Source organism: Mytilus trossulus, chromosome 6 (genome assembly GCF_036588685.1).
Source record: "Mytilus trossulus isolate FHL-02 chromosome 6, PNRI_Mtr1.1.1.hap1, whole genome shotgun sequence".
Classification (NCBI taxonomy): domain Eukaryota; kingdom Metazoa; phylum Mollusca; class Bivalvia; order Mytilida; family Mytilidae; genus Mytilus; species Mytilus trossulus.
Window position 1 is genome coordinate 67,738,326 of NC_086378.1, and position 20,268 is coordinate 67,758,593.

At 34.3% G+C, this 20,268-nt stretch overlaps 1 protein-coding gene and 1 long non-coding RNA gene across 2 annotated transcripts; one reads left to right on the forward strand and one right to left on the reverse strand.

Annotated features, from left to right (window-relative positions):
- The first annotated feature begins 4,508 nt into the window (after positions 1-4,508).
- On the forward strand, positions 4,509-7,351 carry LOC134721726 (uncharacterized). Its single transcript, XR_010107919.1, has 2 exons — positions 4,509-4,656; positions 6,384-7,351. It is a non-coding gene; the product is annotated as an uncharacterized LOC134721726 (long non-coding RNA).
- LOC134721725 (uncharacterized) lies at positions 4,571-9,069 on the reverse strand. The gene is made up of 3 exons (XM_063584901.1): positions 8,715-9,069; positions 7,143-7,355; positions 4,571-5,814 (listed from the first exon to the last, which is right to left on the reverse strand). The coding sequence occupies exons 1-3, from the start codon at positions 8,944-8,946 to the stop codon at positions 4,571-4,573; spliced, it is 1,689 nt and encodes a 562-aa protein (XP_063440971.1). The 5' UTR covers positions 8,947-9,069.
- Between the last annotated feature and the right edge of the window lie 11,199 nt (positions 9,070-20,268).

Genomic DNA, 20,268 nt, shown 5'->3' on the forward strand with positions numbered 1-20,268 from the left:
TTCATTTCCTTATTCGGTTTCTTTTTCCTTTTTCAATATTCATTTTCTTTTTCGGTTTCTATTTCCTTATTCAGTTTCTATTTCCTTATTCGGTTTCAATTTCCGTATTCGGTTTCTTTTTCCTTATTCGGTTTCTTTTTCCTTTTTCAATATTCATTTCCTTTTTCGGTTTCTATTTCCTTATTTAGTTTCTATTTCCTTATTCGGTTTCTATTTCCTTATTCGATTTTCATTTCCTTATTCGATTGCTGTTTCCTTATTCGGTTTCTATTTCCTTATTCGGTTTCTATTTCCTTATTCGGTTTCTATTTCCTTATTGGATTTTCATTTCAAGTCCAAACTAAATTTATTTTTGCTTCAAAATTTTTTTTCCTCAAAATTTTTTTTTCCTCAAAATTTTTTTTCCTCAAAATTTTTTTTTCCTCAAAATTTTTTTCCTCAAATTTTTTTTTTTTTTCAAATTTTTTTTTCTCATTTTTTTTCGTTTCCTTATTCAATTTCTTTTTCCTTATTCGATTTTCATTTCCTTTTTCATATTCATTTCCTCTTTCGGTTTCTATTCCCTGAATCGGATTCTATTTCCTTATTGGGTTTCTATTTCCTTATTGGGTTTCTATTTCCTTATTCGGTTTCGATTTCCTTATTCGGTTTCTAGTTCCTTATTCGATTTTCATTTCCTTATTCGGTTTCTTTTTCCTTTCTCAATATTCATCGTCCTGAGCACTATGTGTTTTATACCAAGGCTAAACTAATGAGCACTATGCTTATAATGTCTAGATCTCAACCTATAACCCAAACCATACGTAAAATTGAGAATGGAAATGGGGAATGTGTCAAAGAGACAACAACCCGACTAAATAAAAAAAAAAAACAGCAGAAGGTCACCAACAGGTCTTCAATGTAGCGAGAAATTCCTGCACCCGGAGGCGTACTTCAGCTGGCCCCTAAACAAATTTATACTAGTTGAGTGATAATGAACGCCATACTAATTTCCAAATTGTACACAAGAAACTAAAATTAAAATAATACAAGACTAACAAATGCCAGAGGCTCCTGACTTGGGACAGGCGCAAAAATGCGGCGGGGTTAAACATGTTTGTGAGATCTCAACCCTCCCCCTATACCTCTAACCAATGTAGAAAAGTAAACGCATAACAATGCGCACATTAAAATTCAGTGCAAGAGAAGTCCGAGTCTGATGTCAGAAGATGTAACCAAAGAAAATAAACAAAATGACAATAATACATAAATAACAACAGACTACTAGCAGTTAACTGACATGCCAGCTCCAGACTTCAATTAAACTGACTGAAAGATTATGATTTCATCATTTGAGTTTTGAAAAAAGTCAACAATATCACTGATATCATCTGAAGCGCTAGACATTATATCTCGAGCCTCAATTACAATATCTTGGGCGCCCAACATAATACCTGTAGCGTTCGACTTAATTATAAAAACAATCAAGTTACTCACTAAATATCGGAAGTGTTCGACTTGCTATCTCGGACACTAGCTTAAAAATGTCGATTACTTGACCTTGCGTGGCACGAGCAGTCGACGTTATATATTGAGCGATGTAGACATATCAAATCGTTTTTTCAACGCTGAATTCATTATTGTCTTTAAATTTTGCATTGTTTATTCTACTAAAGAACATGTTTTTATGATAAGAGAAAAGGTAGATTGATTGATATATCAATTCGAACACTCGAGATCAAATGTCAGTTCTCGACTCTCATCCTCATTTGGGCGTATGACATTTGCGCCGATTTTGAACATTTTCGTTCTTTCATTGCGCCGATTTCATTTTTTCATTTGCGCCGATTTTTTTATTTGCTCCTAATTAGATTTACAGGTAAGTTAATACTTGTACATGTACTATACCAGTGGTAAAATTTGGTTCTAAATGTTTTTCATTTATGTTTTTAAGATAATTTTGATTCATATGTTTCTGCAACTTCATTGTAACATGATAGACATATTGCACACTGAAACTAGCCGCGGAGACAATTCTTTAATCATCAAGGGCCATACATATCGGAAGATAAGTGTCCTGAAATATAACAACATATCTTACTAATGTACTATAAAACTGTGTAAAGCCAGAGTCACCACGGATTTTATTGTCAAAACACAGATCGAGCATAAATATGTGGCAGATGTCCGAAAGACAGAGGGTGAAGAACTACGGTTACGTTCAGGGAAAATGTCTGGAGATGTATCTTGTAGGCCTTCTTCCACCTCCCCACTGTGAGCAGGGGACAACAGTTATATACATGTTATGATTGACAATTCATAAATGTGTACAAGTGGCAAATGGAAGAGGTCTATAATGTAAAATGAAAAATAACATGACTTGGATGGAGAGTTCTCTCATTGGCACTCATATCACATCTTCTTATATCTTTTAAAGAATTGAATGCTTCTTTTTGTAAATTTATTGGGGTGTAAAAGCGTTGACCGAAGTACATTTTGTATGAAGCGCTTCCGCGCTTCATTCTTAAAATGTACGCACGGTCAACGCTTTTACAACACTATAAAGTTACAAAAAGAAGCATTCAATACTTATAATTACATTTTTTAGCTAGGATCATGAAAACACGATTGTTATCCAGTTTTATTTAATTCACCTGTGCACTTTATTGTGGGACCTTGTGTCATCATGCATGATAAATGTTATTGTCTCATGCAATTGTTTACGGAATAACATGTGATGTACTGTTAGCCAATTAGAATAACGTATTACAATGAAACATACATCTAATGTAATTATTATATGTATAGCACTCTCAGCTAATGATTATAAGTAATTTAAAACTTTTGACCATTTTAATTCCTGTAAATACATGTATATGCAGTTTTTTTTTTAATCGTCATTTTCCTACACCCTAGCACATATAAATTATTATATATTAAAAAAAAAACACAAAAAAAACACAAAACTTTATGATGACAATCCTATGAATTAATTATGATATCTATTATTTAGTGATCATTATGACCAAATTCAGTCATCTGTATATAATATAATTAATTGTTTCCCTATGTTTTAAGGTGTAAATAGTTGCTCAAACTATACCCTTTGGGTAGTGCTCCACATTTAATGGAGGAATATACAAGAAACTGAACTGAACTGAACTGAACTGACAGATGTTAATGGCTTCTAAGTTCAAGACATTGGTCACGTGATAAAAGGTCAGAGTTTACGATTTTTTTGTAAACGTGCATGCCTCGTGGTTTTCGGACTCGTATCGTCTTATTTGTACTCGTACATTAATAAAAACCAAAGTGTTCAATTCTAGATTGAATTAGCTTTCTTATTTTATATAATTATAATAAAAAAGTATTGTTAAAATGTTATAAATTCACGAGCGAAGTGAAACTTTTTTTCTGAAAATTTGCGTAGGTCCACGGAAAATCCTTAATAAATCCTTAAATAGGTTTGGTAACGTGTTGAGAGGTATAAAATATGAAGTAAAACCATTTTTTGCTCCTAATATTACAATATCAGATCACAAAAACCCCGGATACGCAATTCTGTCAGATTATTCGTGGCGAAGCGGAGATCAAAGGGAGATAACTCGGTACGCGCATCGTAGGAAATTGCAAGTTCACAACAGTAAATATGAGTAAAATTAATGATTGCAGATCTATTTCGACGAGTTCTTGAATACCTTTCAATATTCCATGTTCCCCTACTGTTGTAACATTAAAATAGTCATGGAAATGTTGAATATGACATTTTTTTCAAGTTCTTACAGGTTTTTGAACACTTCCAAAGAAGACAATTACCAACATTTTATATCAGACTGACTCTCTGAAACTTGAATTTAATGTATATATATTCTCAAACACCCTTTTAGTATATAGAAGGATACAAGATGGGTTTATCAGTCATTTGTCAGAAGAACCTGTGTAACAATAGAGGCAGAAGCAGAAGATTACATTTAAACAAACAAAAATATGGAAAAAAAAGGAAATATAAAGTCTTCAAAATTGTGACCATTACCATAGATTGAAAATAAAATCCATCTGAAGTAGCCAGAAGTACATGTACAATTAAGGAATAACTGTACTGTATTTGAAGAGTTGCCACCGTCAATTGTGGATTTGACGGTCGCAAATGCAGTTTTACTGGCGACGCGGAGCGGAGACAGTAAAACGGATATTTGCGACCGTCAAATCCACAATTGACGGTGGCAACTCTTCAAATACAGTACAGTTATTCCTATTCTAATGAAATTCTCCCAACCGACACACTATATTGCCAAAATTAATCAATAAATTGTTTCAATGACCTATATTCTGTGTACACATAAATACCTTCCGCTAAAACATAGTGCGAGGTAAGAAAGTTTAAAAAATGAAAGAATCTGCGTGAAATGAATTTATTAAGTGAATGAATTGTTCAAAATAGGTATTTTACATCGCTTTACAATCATTTTGGAAAATTTAATCATCAAATAACTAGTCTGTGCTGTCAGCTGTGAAATCAATCTGCACACACAAAATGTCGATGTCAGTTGAAGTTCGAAGCGGCAAAATGATCATACAGTTAATGACAGATTTACTGAGGTGCAGAATGTGGCAATTGGTAGTTGTAAATCTGAACGGTGGAGTTGTTGATCTCAAACTGTTTGCTGTATAGCGGAGGTAAGTTGTTAACATTGTTTTGAAGCATGTTCAAGTGGTAGGAATGTGACTGAGAGGCCGACAGGGGGACTTTGGAAGGTGCACATGGTTGTTCCATACACGCGACTGCTGATGTTGAACGAACGCCTATGCTTGTTGAAGGATATATATTTGTAGATCCATCAACTGGTTGAGATATCTTAACAGTATCTGTTGAAGAAGAAGGTGTTTCATCAACACCTTGTAATAGTGCTGAATATTTTCTCTTCTGTTTGTCTGATGAATCTGCATGGTATGAAGAAAGACTTGCTTCACATTTATGACCTGTTATTTTCATAATTTCTCTATCTGCAATACCAGCATGGGCCAAAATATTTATAGTAGTGGCGCGTACACAATGATTTGTGTATATTTGTGACAAATTAGCAGCTTTTGATATGTCCTTCATCATGTTATTTAACATTTTTTCCCCCAAAGGTCTTGAAGTATACCATATTTCATCATTTGAATCCACTTTTGGACGTGACAGTTGAAAGAAGTCATTGGTAGTAGGATTTCTTTTGGATAAATATGACTTTAGTGTTTGTACAGGACAGTCAGGTTTGTACGTGCTGTACATTCTTGGATTTTTTTCAAAATTATCATCGGCTATATCTCCACGGTGATTTTTTGTAGTTTCACTATGTGCAAATTGGGCAAATTCATGGCCCCGGTCATCAGTTTTAATTTCTAACGTATCTTTAGTAAATCGCCTTTGATTTTCTCTACCACGACGACCAAAGCTTATCATCATATCAAACCAAACTTTTCTCTGTAAACCTTTGGGAGTTTTGATTGACAAGATGTCTGAATCTCTCAACTTTTGCAAATCTCCTTCAGTTATAAAAGGGTGATGTTTAGCTTTGTCTAAACCCTCACGTTGAAGCTTCTTCAACATTGCTGAAAACATTTGATTTGATTTGCTAAAACTTGATTTGTCCATTAATGCATAGGTTTTATTAAATGGGGGAGCCCTCAAATGCCTGTTGATAGAGGCTCTTATTCCAACAAATGTACTCTTTGAATAAAAATTGCCATCCGTACTTCTGACCTCGGCGTAAAATTCCCTCAATGTTGCATCTAAACTAGTGATGTCAAGATCCTCAAAATCTACATTTTTTTCTCTTTCCAATAACCACTCTACAAAACAGAATTTTTAAGGAATAAATTTTAACAGTTTTTTGTTTGTTTTTAAACTAATTTGACTTATGGTACATTATTTAAAAGTCAAGTTAAAGAATAAGCCCTGACATATCTGTGCCAAATTTACTCCTGAAATTTTGTAGTATTTTATTTTTATTTCAAATTTATACATTTTGTCTGCTTTTTATTATGCATTATAATCAGAATAACAGTTTGTTGTGCAAAAGAATCGGAATAACAGTACTGTACTTGAAGAGTTGTCACTGTCAATTGTTATTTGACAGTCGCAAACCTCTGTTTTACTGTCTTCGCAACACGTTGCTAGTAAAGCTGCCTTTGCTGCAGTTAAACCACCAATTGTCGGTGTCAACGACAGTAAAACAGAGATTTGTGACTGTCGAATTAAAATTGACGGTGGCAACTCTTCAACAACAGCACTGTTATTCCGATTATATTGCACGGGGAACTTTAATTTTTTTCAATACTTTTAAATACATATTAATGTGAAAAATGATAAAGATTTTCCTGAACAAAAAATTATGACTTTTTAACATTGTATTTTTCAGGTATGACACCTATGCCCTAGGACCATAGGCATGTGTATGTTTGACCGGACATTGGAACTTTGCTGATACATGTTCATCGATCACAAATGTATTCTACATGTATATTCATGAAAAAAATTCAAAGATGAAAATCAGAAGATGAGCAAGTTTTTGTGTGTCCGTTAATGTTAAAAATTGTGTACACATGATTTAAGTCTCGTCAAGTGTGGAATAGACCCAATCTCATGTTTAAAATACATATATTGAAATGACCAGATTTAATTGATGATGATACATTATATAAGAACAATGAAGTGAAAGATTCGCCGATGAAATCACAGTCGAGGTGGACAAATGTCAATTTTTACAACATGATTTTAATTTAAATCTTGGAGATACTTTAGTCTTCCTTTGTTAACAGATTTTTTTATCTTTCGGAAGATGTGTCATTTGTACAATATAAAATTACAAGGCTGTGAATAAGACTATTCAAATGGAAGGAAAGGAGCTGATTTGTTTCGTTAGTGGATGAATATGGCAAAGTGCAATGATATAAATAAAGAAGTTTCATCCCTTGTGTAGTGCTAGCTGATTCAAGATCTACATACATGTACAATGTTACTGGTTGATATGTACAATGATAAAGTCAATTCATACATGTACTTGTGTGTCAATTGTTTTTTCATGTTTAAAAAAGGGAAGAAGCTCGAGGTACTGAGGACAGTAAAGGATTGTTTAATACTGCTTATATATTTATTTTATATATTTTTGAAAACATACGTCTAAAAATATTAACTCCATATTTAGTCTGTTTTTTTGTGGACTTGCTGTTCGCGTCATCTACAATATTCTCCTTCTCTTCTGTATTGATAACAGGAAACCTTCCATTTGATATAATATTAACATCCTCCAATTCAGGTTCTTCAATCTGGTTTGTCTCATTTTGTGATTCTACAAGTTCTAGGGCTTGCAATAAATCCTCATCTTCATTTGCTGTATTTAAAAGAAAGAAATATTATGATTAAATTTAATGGATATTATTTGGGATAAATGTATACATTGGCTAGAGGTATGGGGGAGGGTTGAGATCTCATAAACATGTTTATTCCTGCCACATTTTTACGCCTGTCCCATGTCGGGAGCCTCTGGCCTTTGTTAGTCTTGTATTATTTTAATTTTAGATTCTTGTGTACGATTTGGAAATTAATATGGTGTTCATTATCACTGAACTACATGTAGTATATACATTTGTATTTATTTAGGGGCCAGCTGAGGGACACCCACGGGCGCTGGAATTTCTCGCTACATGTACATTGAAGTTTGTGACCTTCTGCTGTTGTTTTTTCTATGGTCAGGTTGTTGTTTCTTTGACACATTGCCAATTTCCATTCTCAATTTTATATGTCAATGAAACAGCAACCCAACCACAAAATAAATACAATGTACATGTATTGTAATTGATTTTAACAGGAAATAGGGATCAATGAATCATTGTGCTATTCGCATTTGCGTAGTTGATTGTTTCACATTTTTTTCGTTTGACAATTGAAAAGGATCACATACATGATTTATTGAGCAAAAAAACTTTTCATATTATATTTTGTGATGTAATTAAGGGGGTCTAGTCCAGATCTGCACTTGTTAAGATGTTTTTCCTTATTTTTCACTCTTTTATTGGTAGGATTCAGAAAAATGCATTATGAATTAAATTTTGAAATGTTATAGAATTTAAATGATAGAGACTGAACTGATTGTACATGTACATTTTTTAGGTTTATTTAATTTATGGTTGTGAAATGAAGGATCTTATGATAACAAATTTTTACAGAATGTAAAGGGAGGGGGATGAGGGGGGATAGGACCTTTATCGGGACTCCGGGATTGGGTGTTTTTAAGCTCAGGATTTCGGGATTGACCCTTTTGGGATCAGGGAATTCTTGTTTTCGAATTTTGGGACGTCGGATTTACTTTATTTAAATTCGGGACCTCGGGATTTAGTGTTTTTAAGCCCGGGATTCCGGGATCAGGACCTCTCCTATCCTCCCTCAGGGATACATTTTTTAAATGAAAGGCATTAAAATTTCCAATTTAAGAAGGAAATTCCAAGGTTTATTGCTGAATAGCGGTACTAATCTGTCTAAAACAGATAGTTTATAAGTTGAAAAACAGAGTTTTTATAAGTTAAAATGTGTTTTTTTAACCTACCCTCTTTTTTCTTTCAAAATAGAAATGAAAGATTTTCTGTGTTTGAGTAATTAATGTGTACAGATAGATTGATAAAGGAATGGACAGGGGTATAGCTGTGTGCTGTATGCACTTTAATTTGTTCATTGAATGTATCCTTCAACGTACGTTCAACTTCGGCAAGCACAACTTGGTCAAGATGGTCATCGTCTGCTTCATCTGGTTCACGACTGATGTCTGCAGTCCTAGTTTGTTGGTTTGTCCCATTCTCTTCATCTTCTGATGCTGTGTCTGGATATGTTACTTCCAGTTCAAATTGCGGCAATATTAAAGGGATTAATAGGAATGCATTGTCTTCATCATTGTACTGGAACGTATCGGCAATATCTGGGTCAGCCATTGTTTACAAAATAAACAAGTGCGCAAGACTGCGTAGTAATATACACATTCCCGAGGCAGGTCAACTGTGGAATTGACTACCGACAACAGCCAATGAAAACACTCGTTTAAAAATAATTGCATTAGAATTTTTGTTTTATTATAGCTGCTTTAAGATACAGTTGCAGATCTTAGGGAGTCTGATGATTGGAACCAGCTGCTCTTTTTATGGAAGATTTATTAATGCATTTGAATGGGATCATGCATATAGTTGGAACCCTCCTTTTTATCCTTGGTTGAGAATACCACCACTTATGTTTAAAATTTTCTGGATTCACCCTGAGATAAGAAACTACATAAGTTGTACAAGTTCTGTTGCTTGCCTTAATCAAGAGAAAAAAATCTGAACATTCAAAGAACCAGAAAGGGATTTAAAACATAATAATCAATACAAAGATCACTGAACAAAAGCTGTATTGTAATTTGGTATATCCTGCAGTTGTCATAAATCCTGTTATATGTAATATTTGAAGTTTTGCTTTATATTTTTTCTTCTTTCTTATATTTGAATTCAAAAGTCCTGCAACCAACTGTTAAGTCCTTGATAATCAATTATTGATTGGATAATAACATCAGCTGACCAGTAAATAAAATTTGAAAATGCTTTGTTGAAATAAAATAGTGGTATTATGTCATTAGATATACTGAATCAACTTCAAATTTAATCCAAATTCACATTTACCTGCTCTAAAATGCATAGTCAATTGGACTACAAAAACCTGAGACTACTTCAATGTATAACATAGAGATTGTGGTCACCTCCCATATTATAGTAGTCTTAAACAAAAACAAAACTGACTTCACTTAAATACAGTATGTTCAGAACTTTTTTGAAAAAGGACAAAGTTCTTTAAGAAATTTATTATTCTGATAACAGAAATAATCTCATAGTATCAAAGCAGAATGTCAGTTCTTTTAATTGAGATAACCAGTTTAATCACATTATTTACTTTTATAAAAACAAAAACTCATGACATTATCTGGATTTACAATCATTGACTAAGCTTGTCATCAACTCATTTACTTTACAAATGCTTTTAAAAGTTAACCTGTCAGTACTAAAATAAAGAAATGTGGTATAAGACAAGATATTTTATTCCAATTAAAGGGCATATGAAGAGCAAAGTAATGTACATGTATTACAATGATTTATATATGTGCATATATAATGGATCAATGATGTTGAAATAAATCAGATAAATATGGAGATAACCAACTCAATTCTTAGATTTTAAACCACAGCTAGTTCAGAGCCACACATATATTTGAAAAGGCATATAATAATTATGTCTTCAATTAACAGGCAAACATTCCCAAATGCCCAATTAAAACATTATCTGTACTCTCTATATATATATTGATAACTTTCTGAGTTCAAAACATTTATTTTAAATTGCAACACAGTCACTTTTCAATGCCTCTAGGTTTTCTTGAATAAAAAAGCCAATTAGATTTGTCACTTGTGCTTAACTTTTCAATTTTTTTACAACTTATTATTATATTATCATTAAATTCTTTTCTTAAAAACTTATAAAGGGGAAACTGACATTTATGGTATAGTTGCCAATGACATAACAGCCTGGAAACTTATCACCCAGAGTCCAAGTCTCTGTTAGCAGTGACAGTTAAATTACAAGTCACTTGACATACATCAACAATCAATACATTCCATTGTTTTAAGGCAAATGAGGAAAATAAGAGTAACAATAGCTTTTGCCTTACTACATGCACAAGAGAATATTAGAAATTATAATATAAATTAGTAAATATCAGAGGCAAAAAAGACAGGACTTAGCCACTGGACTTTTAGTAAAGTACCCTTACTAACCCTTAGAGGAGCTGCTGTATACTAGAAAAAAATATGTTGATGATTTGACCCCATCAATCAGCATTTTAGCATTACATGATTGTCAAATGCTATCTGCTCTATTTGTTCCAACCTGTCATGAGAGTAAAAATGTATACCTAGGGTGGGAATTAAACCCATGTACGTTCATTTACTTTTATTGTTCTTTGTGTACACAAAATGTACATGTCCATGAAATATATCAAATGCAAAAAAATGCGGTAATGTATCATTACACCCTCATTAGTTAAGGACCAAGTAAAAGAAGTCCCTGCACCTACCTAGACGTTTTTCTTGGGTAAGATTTGTTATATAACTATTGAAAGTATAACACCATAAAGGTTATTGGTAAGAATATAGTAACATCAACGTGCAATTCAAGTAAACAAACTGTCAAACATAAACAATCTACCACGTGTTTGTCTGCTGTGCTTGAATTCAAAACGATCCATCAGGCTTATTTACACGATTTTTTGCTCAAGCAGACAGTTAAATATGTCAGTTTACCTTATGGGGTCTGTTAAGAATGTATTTGCTGTCATAAATTGTGTATGCATGGAAATATAAGGAAGATAACATTGATTTTTACCGTAACTTTTGAATACACAACATTCCCAAGGTATCCCCACAAAACACATGGCTACTTTGTAACGACGGCTGGTAACGTGTAGCCACTTTCTAACGGCAAATGCAATTGGATGATCTTCAAAGATCAATAATAAAATTGCTAATAAATGATTGGATACGAGATTCTGTCAGATTATAAATAGGTGAAAAAATGTAAACATTGAAATCCGCCATCTTGACGTAGGAAACAAACTAATTTTCAGTCTTGGATTAAAGGACATTGCGCACATTGCCAGCGTATCATGCATAAACAGTCATCTGCAAATATATCTTTCAATTTGTGTTTTACACTTACTTTTCTATGTTTTAGTTAATTTAATGTTTTAATTTACTACAGAATGCGACATCGTTCTCAAAGATGCCGTAGAAAAAATTATAGGTGGCGCTGTTTGTGGGCGTAAACATTTTACATACGGGTTCTTTTTTTGTCGACAAATTGACCTCTATCTGTCAGATTCAGGCGTTTGCCTTCCAACTGTGAACTGAATTATTCACCTGTAATTTACCTGTAAAACAATCGGCGCAAATGAAAGAAAATATCGGCGCAAATGAAAGAAAAAATCGGCGCAAATGAAGTGCAGATCGGCGCAAATGCAAAATGACGCCTCATTTGATTTTTAAATTTCAAAATCAAATACGGAATTATACAAAATTAACCTTTCTACTATCGGTGTGAGTATCCAAAGAAAGTAATCAAAGCACTATAAGCGATGTAGGCAGTTAACCAAAAAGCAAGGCAAACGTAATTATGGAAACTGTGGCAGTGTTGCTTCAATTTATTTCAAACATTAGACATTCGTTTATTGTAAATTTATGTTTATTTAATGGCAAATTAATTAACAATGATCCATAAATAACAAGAGGCTGTCACAACGACAGCAAACCGGAGTTATTAACATTTATTTGTGTCCTGCCAATATTACAAGAACCATAACTGATGAAAGGTGAAAGTAAAAATCGTCAATATCAAATTTGACCTCCATTGTGTCATCAGTATCAACATATTAAAGTTTGAAAAGCTTAAGTTGAATGGTTCACGAGTAAATGCACGGACACGACTTAAAAAAGCCATTTTTCAATCTTTCAAGAACCATAACTTCTGAACGGTTAAAGTCAAAATCGTCATTATTGAACTTGACCTTAATTTTGTCATCAGTAACAACATATTGAAATTGGAGAAGCTTTGATTGAACAGTTCATGCATAAATGCACGGACACGACTGAAAATGCCCGTTTTTCTATCTTTCAAGAACCATAACTCCTGAACGGTAAAAGTCAAAATCGTCATTATTGAAATTGACTTCCATTTTGTCATCAGTATCAACATATTAAAATTTGGGAAGCTTTGGTTGAACAGTTCATTCGTAAATGCACGGACACGACTGGAAATGCCATTTTTCAATCTTTCAAGAACCATAACTCCTGAACGGTAAAAGTCAAAATCGTCATTATTGAACTTGACTTTCATTTTGTCATCAGTAACAACATATTAAAATTTGGGAAGCTTTGGTTGAACAGTTAGTGCGTAAATGCAAGGACGCGACTGAAAATGCCATTTTTCTATCTTTCAAGAACCATAACTCCTGAACGGTAAAAGTCAAAATCGTCATTATCGAACTTGACCTTCATTTTGTTGTCTGTAACAACATATTAAAATTTGAAAAGCTTCGGTTGAATGGTTCATAAGTAAATGCACGGACAACATTTGGTTGTCGCCCGCCCGGCCGCCCGCCGTACATCCCCAAATCAATAACCGACATTTTTGTCACAAAAAGCCGGTTAAAAATTGTGATAGGCCCAGAAATAATTCCTAAAATAATTAAAGTAAATTCAATTAACCTAGTCTCATTTTATGTACCAATAAAATTTTATAATAAACATACTATTTTTAACGGGATTCCGTTACGAAGTCTCTCAAATAAAGCTCCAACAATTCGTCAATCACGTTGAAGCCTGACATTGGACAAAGTCCAGTACACATTGGTTAAGAGTAGTAAAGTGATATACATATGCGACGCATAGGAGAATGATCTTGTATGACATTCAAATCTTTTTGAAATGACGAACAGGAATAAATACGGTTTAGGAGTGGGGATCTTGACCGTTTACAAGTTCTCAAACAGGAAGGGTGAGGTGACCTCCAGGGACTCGCCATAAACCTTATTATATTTGTTATACATGATATCAAAAAGAATTTGTGGTATGATTGCCAATGAGACAAATATCCATAAAAGATCAAAATGACACACACATTAAAAATTATAGGTCACCGTACGGCCTTCAACAATAAGCAAATCTCATACCGCATATAGTCAGCTATAAAAGGCCCCGATAAGACAATGTAAAACAATTCAAACGAGAAAACTAACGGCCTTATTTATGTAAAAAAACAAGTGTGGACACAGATGAGTGTGGATAGTATGTATGGATGTTTGACAGTGTCTTATGACAAAATGAGTTCTGTTTTTCCTATATGGTGTTATTAACTGTGTTGCACGAGGACAACCATTCTAAACATTATGAGTGTTATTTATTAATTTTTGTATGCCCCCACCTACGATAGTAGAGGGGAATTATGTTTTCTGGTTTAAAAAAATGAACGAAAAACAAATATGTAACACATAAACAAACGACAACCACTGAATTACAGGTTCCTGCCTTGGGACATGCACATACATAAAAAATGTGGCGGGATGAATATATATGGTTTGGGGTTGGGATCTCGATCATTTCCAAGTTCTCTAACAGGCATGGGTGGGTGACCCAAGGGACTCACCCTATATTTCATTTGATTTGTTTTATTTTCTCATACATAAATATATATAGTTAAGGATTGGGATCTCGACCAATTCCATGTTCTAAAACAGGAGTGGGTGGGGTGATCACAGGGAATCCCCATATATCTCATTTGATTTGTTTATTGTCCCATATATGTGGTTAAGGTGTGGGGGACTCGACCGTTTACAAATTCTCAAACAGGATGGAAATAATGACCCACGTACTCCCTGAATATATCATTTGATTTGTTTTATTGTCCCATACATGACAACCAATAATTTAAGAGTGGAGATCTACCATTTACAAGTTCTAGAACAGGAGGGGCTGGTGACCTCAGGGACTCTTATTATTTCATTTGATTTGTTATAGCATCCCCCACGTAAAAATGTATGGTTCAAGGGAAGAGGATCCCGACCAATTCCAAGTTTTCAAACAGGAGGGGATGTTGTTACCACAGGGACTCCCCATTTACTTCATTGATTTGTTTTATTGTCCCATACATGAATATATATGGTTTAGGGGTGAGGATCTTGACTGTTTACAAGGTCTCAAACATGAAGCGGTGGGTGACCCATGGGACCCCCCTTATATTTTGGTTGATTTGTTCACTGTCTTTTACGCGAACATATATTTTTTTCGAGGTGGGGATCTCAACCATTGCTATGTTCCCAAACGTGAGGGGTCGTGGTGAGTCCTCGGACTCCCCTATATTTTAATTGATTTCTTTTATTGTTCCATCCATGAATATATATATATGGCTACGAAGTGTGATCTCGACTGTTTTCAAGTTCTCAAACAGGAGGATGTGGGATGACACCAGGGATTCTCCCTATATTTTACTTGATTTGTCTTATTGGTTATATATTATAAGTTATATAGTTCGCTACTGACCCCCTATGGATCCATAGAGGGTTAGTAAAATCCATAGGGAGTTTTAACCAATTACAACGTGATAATTCATCTGTGGTCCGATAAGAATATATATATGGTTTAGGGGTTGGGACAATTTCCAAATTTTTAAAACAGGAGGGGTGATGTGACCCAAGGGACTCGTGTATTTCATTTGATTTGTAATATTGTCATGAATATATATGGTTTAGGGGGATCTCAACCATTTCCAAGTTCTCGAACATGAGTTGGGGGAGTCCCTTAGGTCACCCGGCAACTCGAACAGGAGTTGGTAGGTGACCTCATGGACTCCCCCTATATTTCATTTAATTGTTTAATTGTCCCATACATAGATAAATATGGTTTAGGGATGGTTATCTCGACAGTTCTGAATTCTAAAACAGGAGGGGTGAGGTGATCCTAAAGACTCCCAACAATATTTCACTTGATTTGTTTAATTGCCCCATATATGACTATATATGGTTTAGGGATTTGGATCTCGACAGTTTACAATTTCTAAAGCAGAAAGGGGCGGGTGACAATTGGGATTCTGCCTATAATTTATTTGATTTTTCTAATTTTCTATATATGGATATATGGTTTGGGGTGGGGATCTCGACCAATTCCAAGTTCTGAAACAGGAGGGTGTTGGGTAACTCTCCCTATAATCTATTTGATTTGACTTATTGGTTATTTATATATATATATATATATGGTTTAGGGGTGGGGATCTCGATATTTTCCAAATTTTAAAACAGGGGTGATGTGACCCCAGGGACTCCCCTTATATTTCATTTGATTTGTCCCATACATGACTTCACATGATTAAGTGGTTGGGAATTCGACCGTTTACACGTTCTTAACAGGAGAGGATGGGGAAAACCACGGACTCCTCCTATATTTCATTTGATTTGTCTTATTGTCTATACATGAACATATATGGTTTTAGTGGTAGTGATCTGAACCATTTCCAAGTTCTCAAACAGGAGGGGTTTGAGTGACCCAAGGGACTCCCCCTATATTTAATTTTATTTGTTTTGATATTTAGGAATATATATGGTTTAGGGATGGGGATCTCGACCAATTTCAAGTTCTCAAACAGGAGGGTGTTTGGTAACCCTAGGGACTCCCAATATATTTCATTTGATTTGTTTTATTGTCCCGTACATGAATGTATATGGTTTAGGGTTGGGAATTTTGACCTATTTCAAGATCTCAAACAGGAGGGTGTTGAGTGACCAAAGGGACTCCCCCTATATTTCATTTGATTTGTTTTATTGTCCCTTGCATGAATGTATATGGTTTAGGGTTGGGAATTTCGACCTATTACAAGATCTCAAACAGGAGGGTGTTGAGTGACCAACGGGACTCCCCCTATATTTCATTTGATTTGTTTTATTGTCCCATTAATGAACATATATGGTTTACAGGTGGGGATCTCGACAATTTCCAAATTCTAAAACGGAGGGGTGAGGTGACCCTAAGGGACACTTACTATATTTGATTTGATTTGTTTTATTGTCCCATACATGACTATTTATGATTTAGGGGTTTGGATTTCGACCAATTCAAAATTCAAAACCAGGAGGGATTGGGTGACCCCATGGACTCCAATATATTTCATTTGATTTGTTATAATGTCCCATAAATGAATATATGTGGTTTAGTTGTGGGGACCTTGAGCGTTCACAAATCCTCAAACAGAAGGAGGTTGGGCGACATCGGGGATTTTTTATTTTATTTTCATTTGATTTGTTTTATTGTCCCATATACACGTATGTATATGATTTAGAGTTGGGGATCGCGATCATTTCCAAGATAGATTAAAGCACTCATCCTTTATTTCATTTTATTTGTTATATTGTCCTGTTCTCATTACTGAAGACCGTGTCTGTCTATCACTTACTGTTTTTGAGAAATAGTTATTTGAAAATTTAACACAATAAATCCCATAGGGTTCTACAGTTAATCAAGTCCTTCTTTAAGTCTTTAAATGGACTCCAATAGTATACACTAACAAAAAATGCTGACTCGGCCGGGATTTTAGTATAACATTTTATGAAATCCATAGCAAATCTAAAATGCGTAGCGAGTTGTCTTCTGTAAGCCTCTGTCACACATGAAAGCCTTGTTCACACCTCAACGGATAGCTCGAACGGATGCCTAACGATTTCCATTTTTTTCAATTCGTTCATGCCCGTTAGACGTCCGTTCATATCCGTATCATGCCCGTTAAGCGGACGTTATATCCGGTGGAAAATTTGAGCATGTTCAAAACTTTGAACGGACATTCAACGGACAATTTCGTCAGCGGACAACTTTAATTTTTTATCCGTTAGGCGTCCGTTCGTGTTATCCGGTAAGGTGTGACCGAGCATTAACGGATAGCTCGAACGGATACCTAACGATTACCTTTTTTTCAATTCGTTCATGTCCGTTATACATCCGTTCTCAATCGTTAGACGTCCATTCATACCCGTTTCGTGTCCGTAAAGCGTACGTTATATCCGGTGGAAAATTTTGAGCATGTTCAAAACTTTCAACGGACGTCCAACGGATGAAGTGTCCGTTGAACGTCCGGTAGGCGTCTGTCTTGGACGGTACTCGTCCATTTCGTTTCAATTTTGTATCCGTAAATTGTCCGCTACAGTTCCGTTGGAGGTAAAAAAAGACAAATTCATTAACGGATTTCGACCGGATGTGTCACGTATAAAACGAATGTTGAACAAATGTTAAACGGACCTCTACCGGACGTATAACCGACAAAACGGATGATGAACGGATCTGCGAAAAAAATTTGGCAGAAAAAAAATAATCAGAAAAATATCAAAAGGTCTTTCCATTGAAAATTGGAAATACCTTATAATAGTCAATGATCAGAAGAAAATCAAATGGCTTTTGTTGAGTTTTATTTCCCCATTTTATATTATATTTTAACTTCAAATTTCTCATAATTTATCATTTAAAGTTTATTCTGTAATTATTTATCATTTGAAATTTCAAATGAGAAAATTATGAAATATTGGAAGCATTTCCTAGAAATTTCTAAAGACATTTATTTATAATTTAAATGTATTGGTCTGTCAGTTTGAAACGTATCACACTATTAATAACCTTAATTAACACAAGTATTGAATTGTAAACATATTTTTATTTATTTCAAGATGATAATGATTGCTTGGACTTTTTTGGGGAAACTGATTAATCAGACAAGTCTTCGAGAACTTTCCCATTTCCCGTGTATTTATTTTTTTATGCGACAATTCTTTACTTATAATGATATTTTTTGCTGGTATTTACTGATTATAACAAACTCATGTGATTCGCTATGGCGGAGTTGACCAGTTCGCCGTAAAACGTCACTCAGTCATTTTGAAAATCAAATTTCAGTAACACATAGACTGAGGATAACAATCATGACATCTTCAAAACGAAACAGGATTGAACAAGAACGTATTGACTTGAAGTTCTATTTCACAATTCCACGAGACAGAAAGTTATACTCTATTACACTTTCTTGAAAAAAAGTTCCACAACATTATTACTTACCTACGGAAACATGTGTAACCCCAAACGCCCCAGCCTATTTTTACTAGAAATAACACAGCTGAATGATGGTCCCCAGTCTAAATAGATTTAAAGTGTAAGGAACGAACCATTTGTTAGAGAAGGCGGTCTGAGATATTTGAAAGAAAAAAAACTGACTTGGGTTTTTGTCTATTAAAAACTAAAATTTTGACCGTATCTGGATTGAAAACAATAATCTTGTCCACTTTTTTGCTATAAGAAACGAAAGTTTCCAACAAAATTATTTAGAATTATATAAACATGATGAACAAAAAAACGGGCGTATTTTTGGGGGGCGGGGGTTTGCATGTGTGACTGGAATGTCTGTTTCGGCGGACTGATACTGCATATTAAATACTTTTTTCAAGACCGAAATGCCACCGGCTGCTGTGTGTGATCCATTTGTCAACCGTCATTCATAAACTCGCTGTCATTTTAGAATTATGTCGTAGCCTTTTGTTAATTTGGAACCCCGCATTTCCATTAAAAAAATTTGGCGAAACATATCAACCGAGCATTTGGATAAAAATTGCTTGTTTGTCTTTCTTCAATCGTGTCGGTCGTATTGTAAATTTCATTGAAGAGCCCGGCGTATATCTGGTTTACAACAAGAAATCTGTGAGGTTGTTCTAACTTAACATACAACAAACAAGAATTGTCCATGTCGAGGTCCTACATGCAATAAAGCAGTAAATAGCTTTGGATCCATACTATTATTTTATATATACAGCATAAAAAAATGTTCAACCCTTACACTTTACAGCAACTATAAAATATATATGCCCAAAATAAGGAACCGTTTAAATATGCATTCTACACAAATTTTATGTTTTTAGCCCCCAAAAAGGTCACAATTTTTTTCGACTCGCTTCGCTCAGCCATCTTTAAAAATGTCGCCCCTTTTCTAAAATCCAGAATCCGCCCCTGAAATTCAGTACATGACGTCACAAAGTATATGATATCGGTTTTTAGATATTCTAAAAATAACCGTGCGATATGCTTTTTGCCGGTCAATATGCTTTTTGCTATCCGCCGTTTTTTCTCTACCTTCGAAAATATAGTTTAACATGTGACTACCTCTAAACGAATCAAATATGTTAAAATATACGAATTAATAATATATATATATATATAGTGTTTGTATGATATTTTATTAGATAACAAGTGTGGACACAGATGAGTGTGGATTTGTTTTTCGTTTATTTTTTGTACATAAATAAGGCCGTCAGTTTTCTCGTTTGAATTGTTCTACATTGTCATTTCGGGGCCTTTAATATCTGACTATGCGGTATGGGCTTTGCTCATTGTTGAAGGTCGTACTGTAGTTGTTTTAATTTCTGTGTCATTTTGGTCTCATTGGCAATCATACCACATCTTTTTCATATGTATTTGCTTACTATTTGTATGGATCTATGTATACTACTTTATGGTGGATCGTCAGTATCATTAGTAAAACTTTTTGTCAAAATGTCGAATTGTTTTTTTTTAGTAATGAAAATGCCTGACATGATGCTTGGGGCTAGATGAGCTAGAAAGAGAACTTATGTGTTGTGGTTTTTTCTTCAATTCTTTGATAAT

Bases quoted from the DNA above. Each gene is read 5' to 3' on its own strand.
- LOC134721725 (XM_063584901.1), bottom strand. From the start codon at position 8,946: ATGGCTGACCCAGATATTGCCGATACGTTCCAGTACAATGATGAAGAC. The intron at 7,356-8,714 runs GTACGTTGAAGG...TTTTAAATACAG, and splicing joins TGTGCTTGCCGAAGTTGAAC to CAAATGAAGATGAGGATTTA. The intron at 5,815-7,142 runs GTATGTTTTCAA...TCTGTTTTGTAG, and splicing joins TGGAGTTAATATTTTTAGAC to AGTGGTTATTGGAAAGAGAA.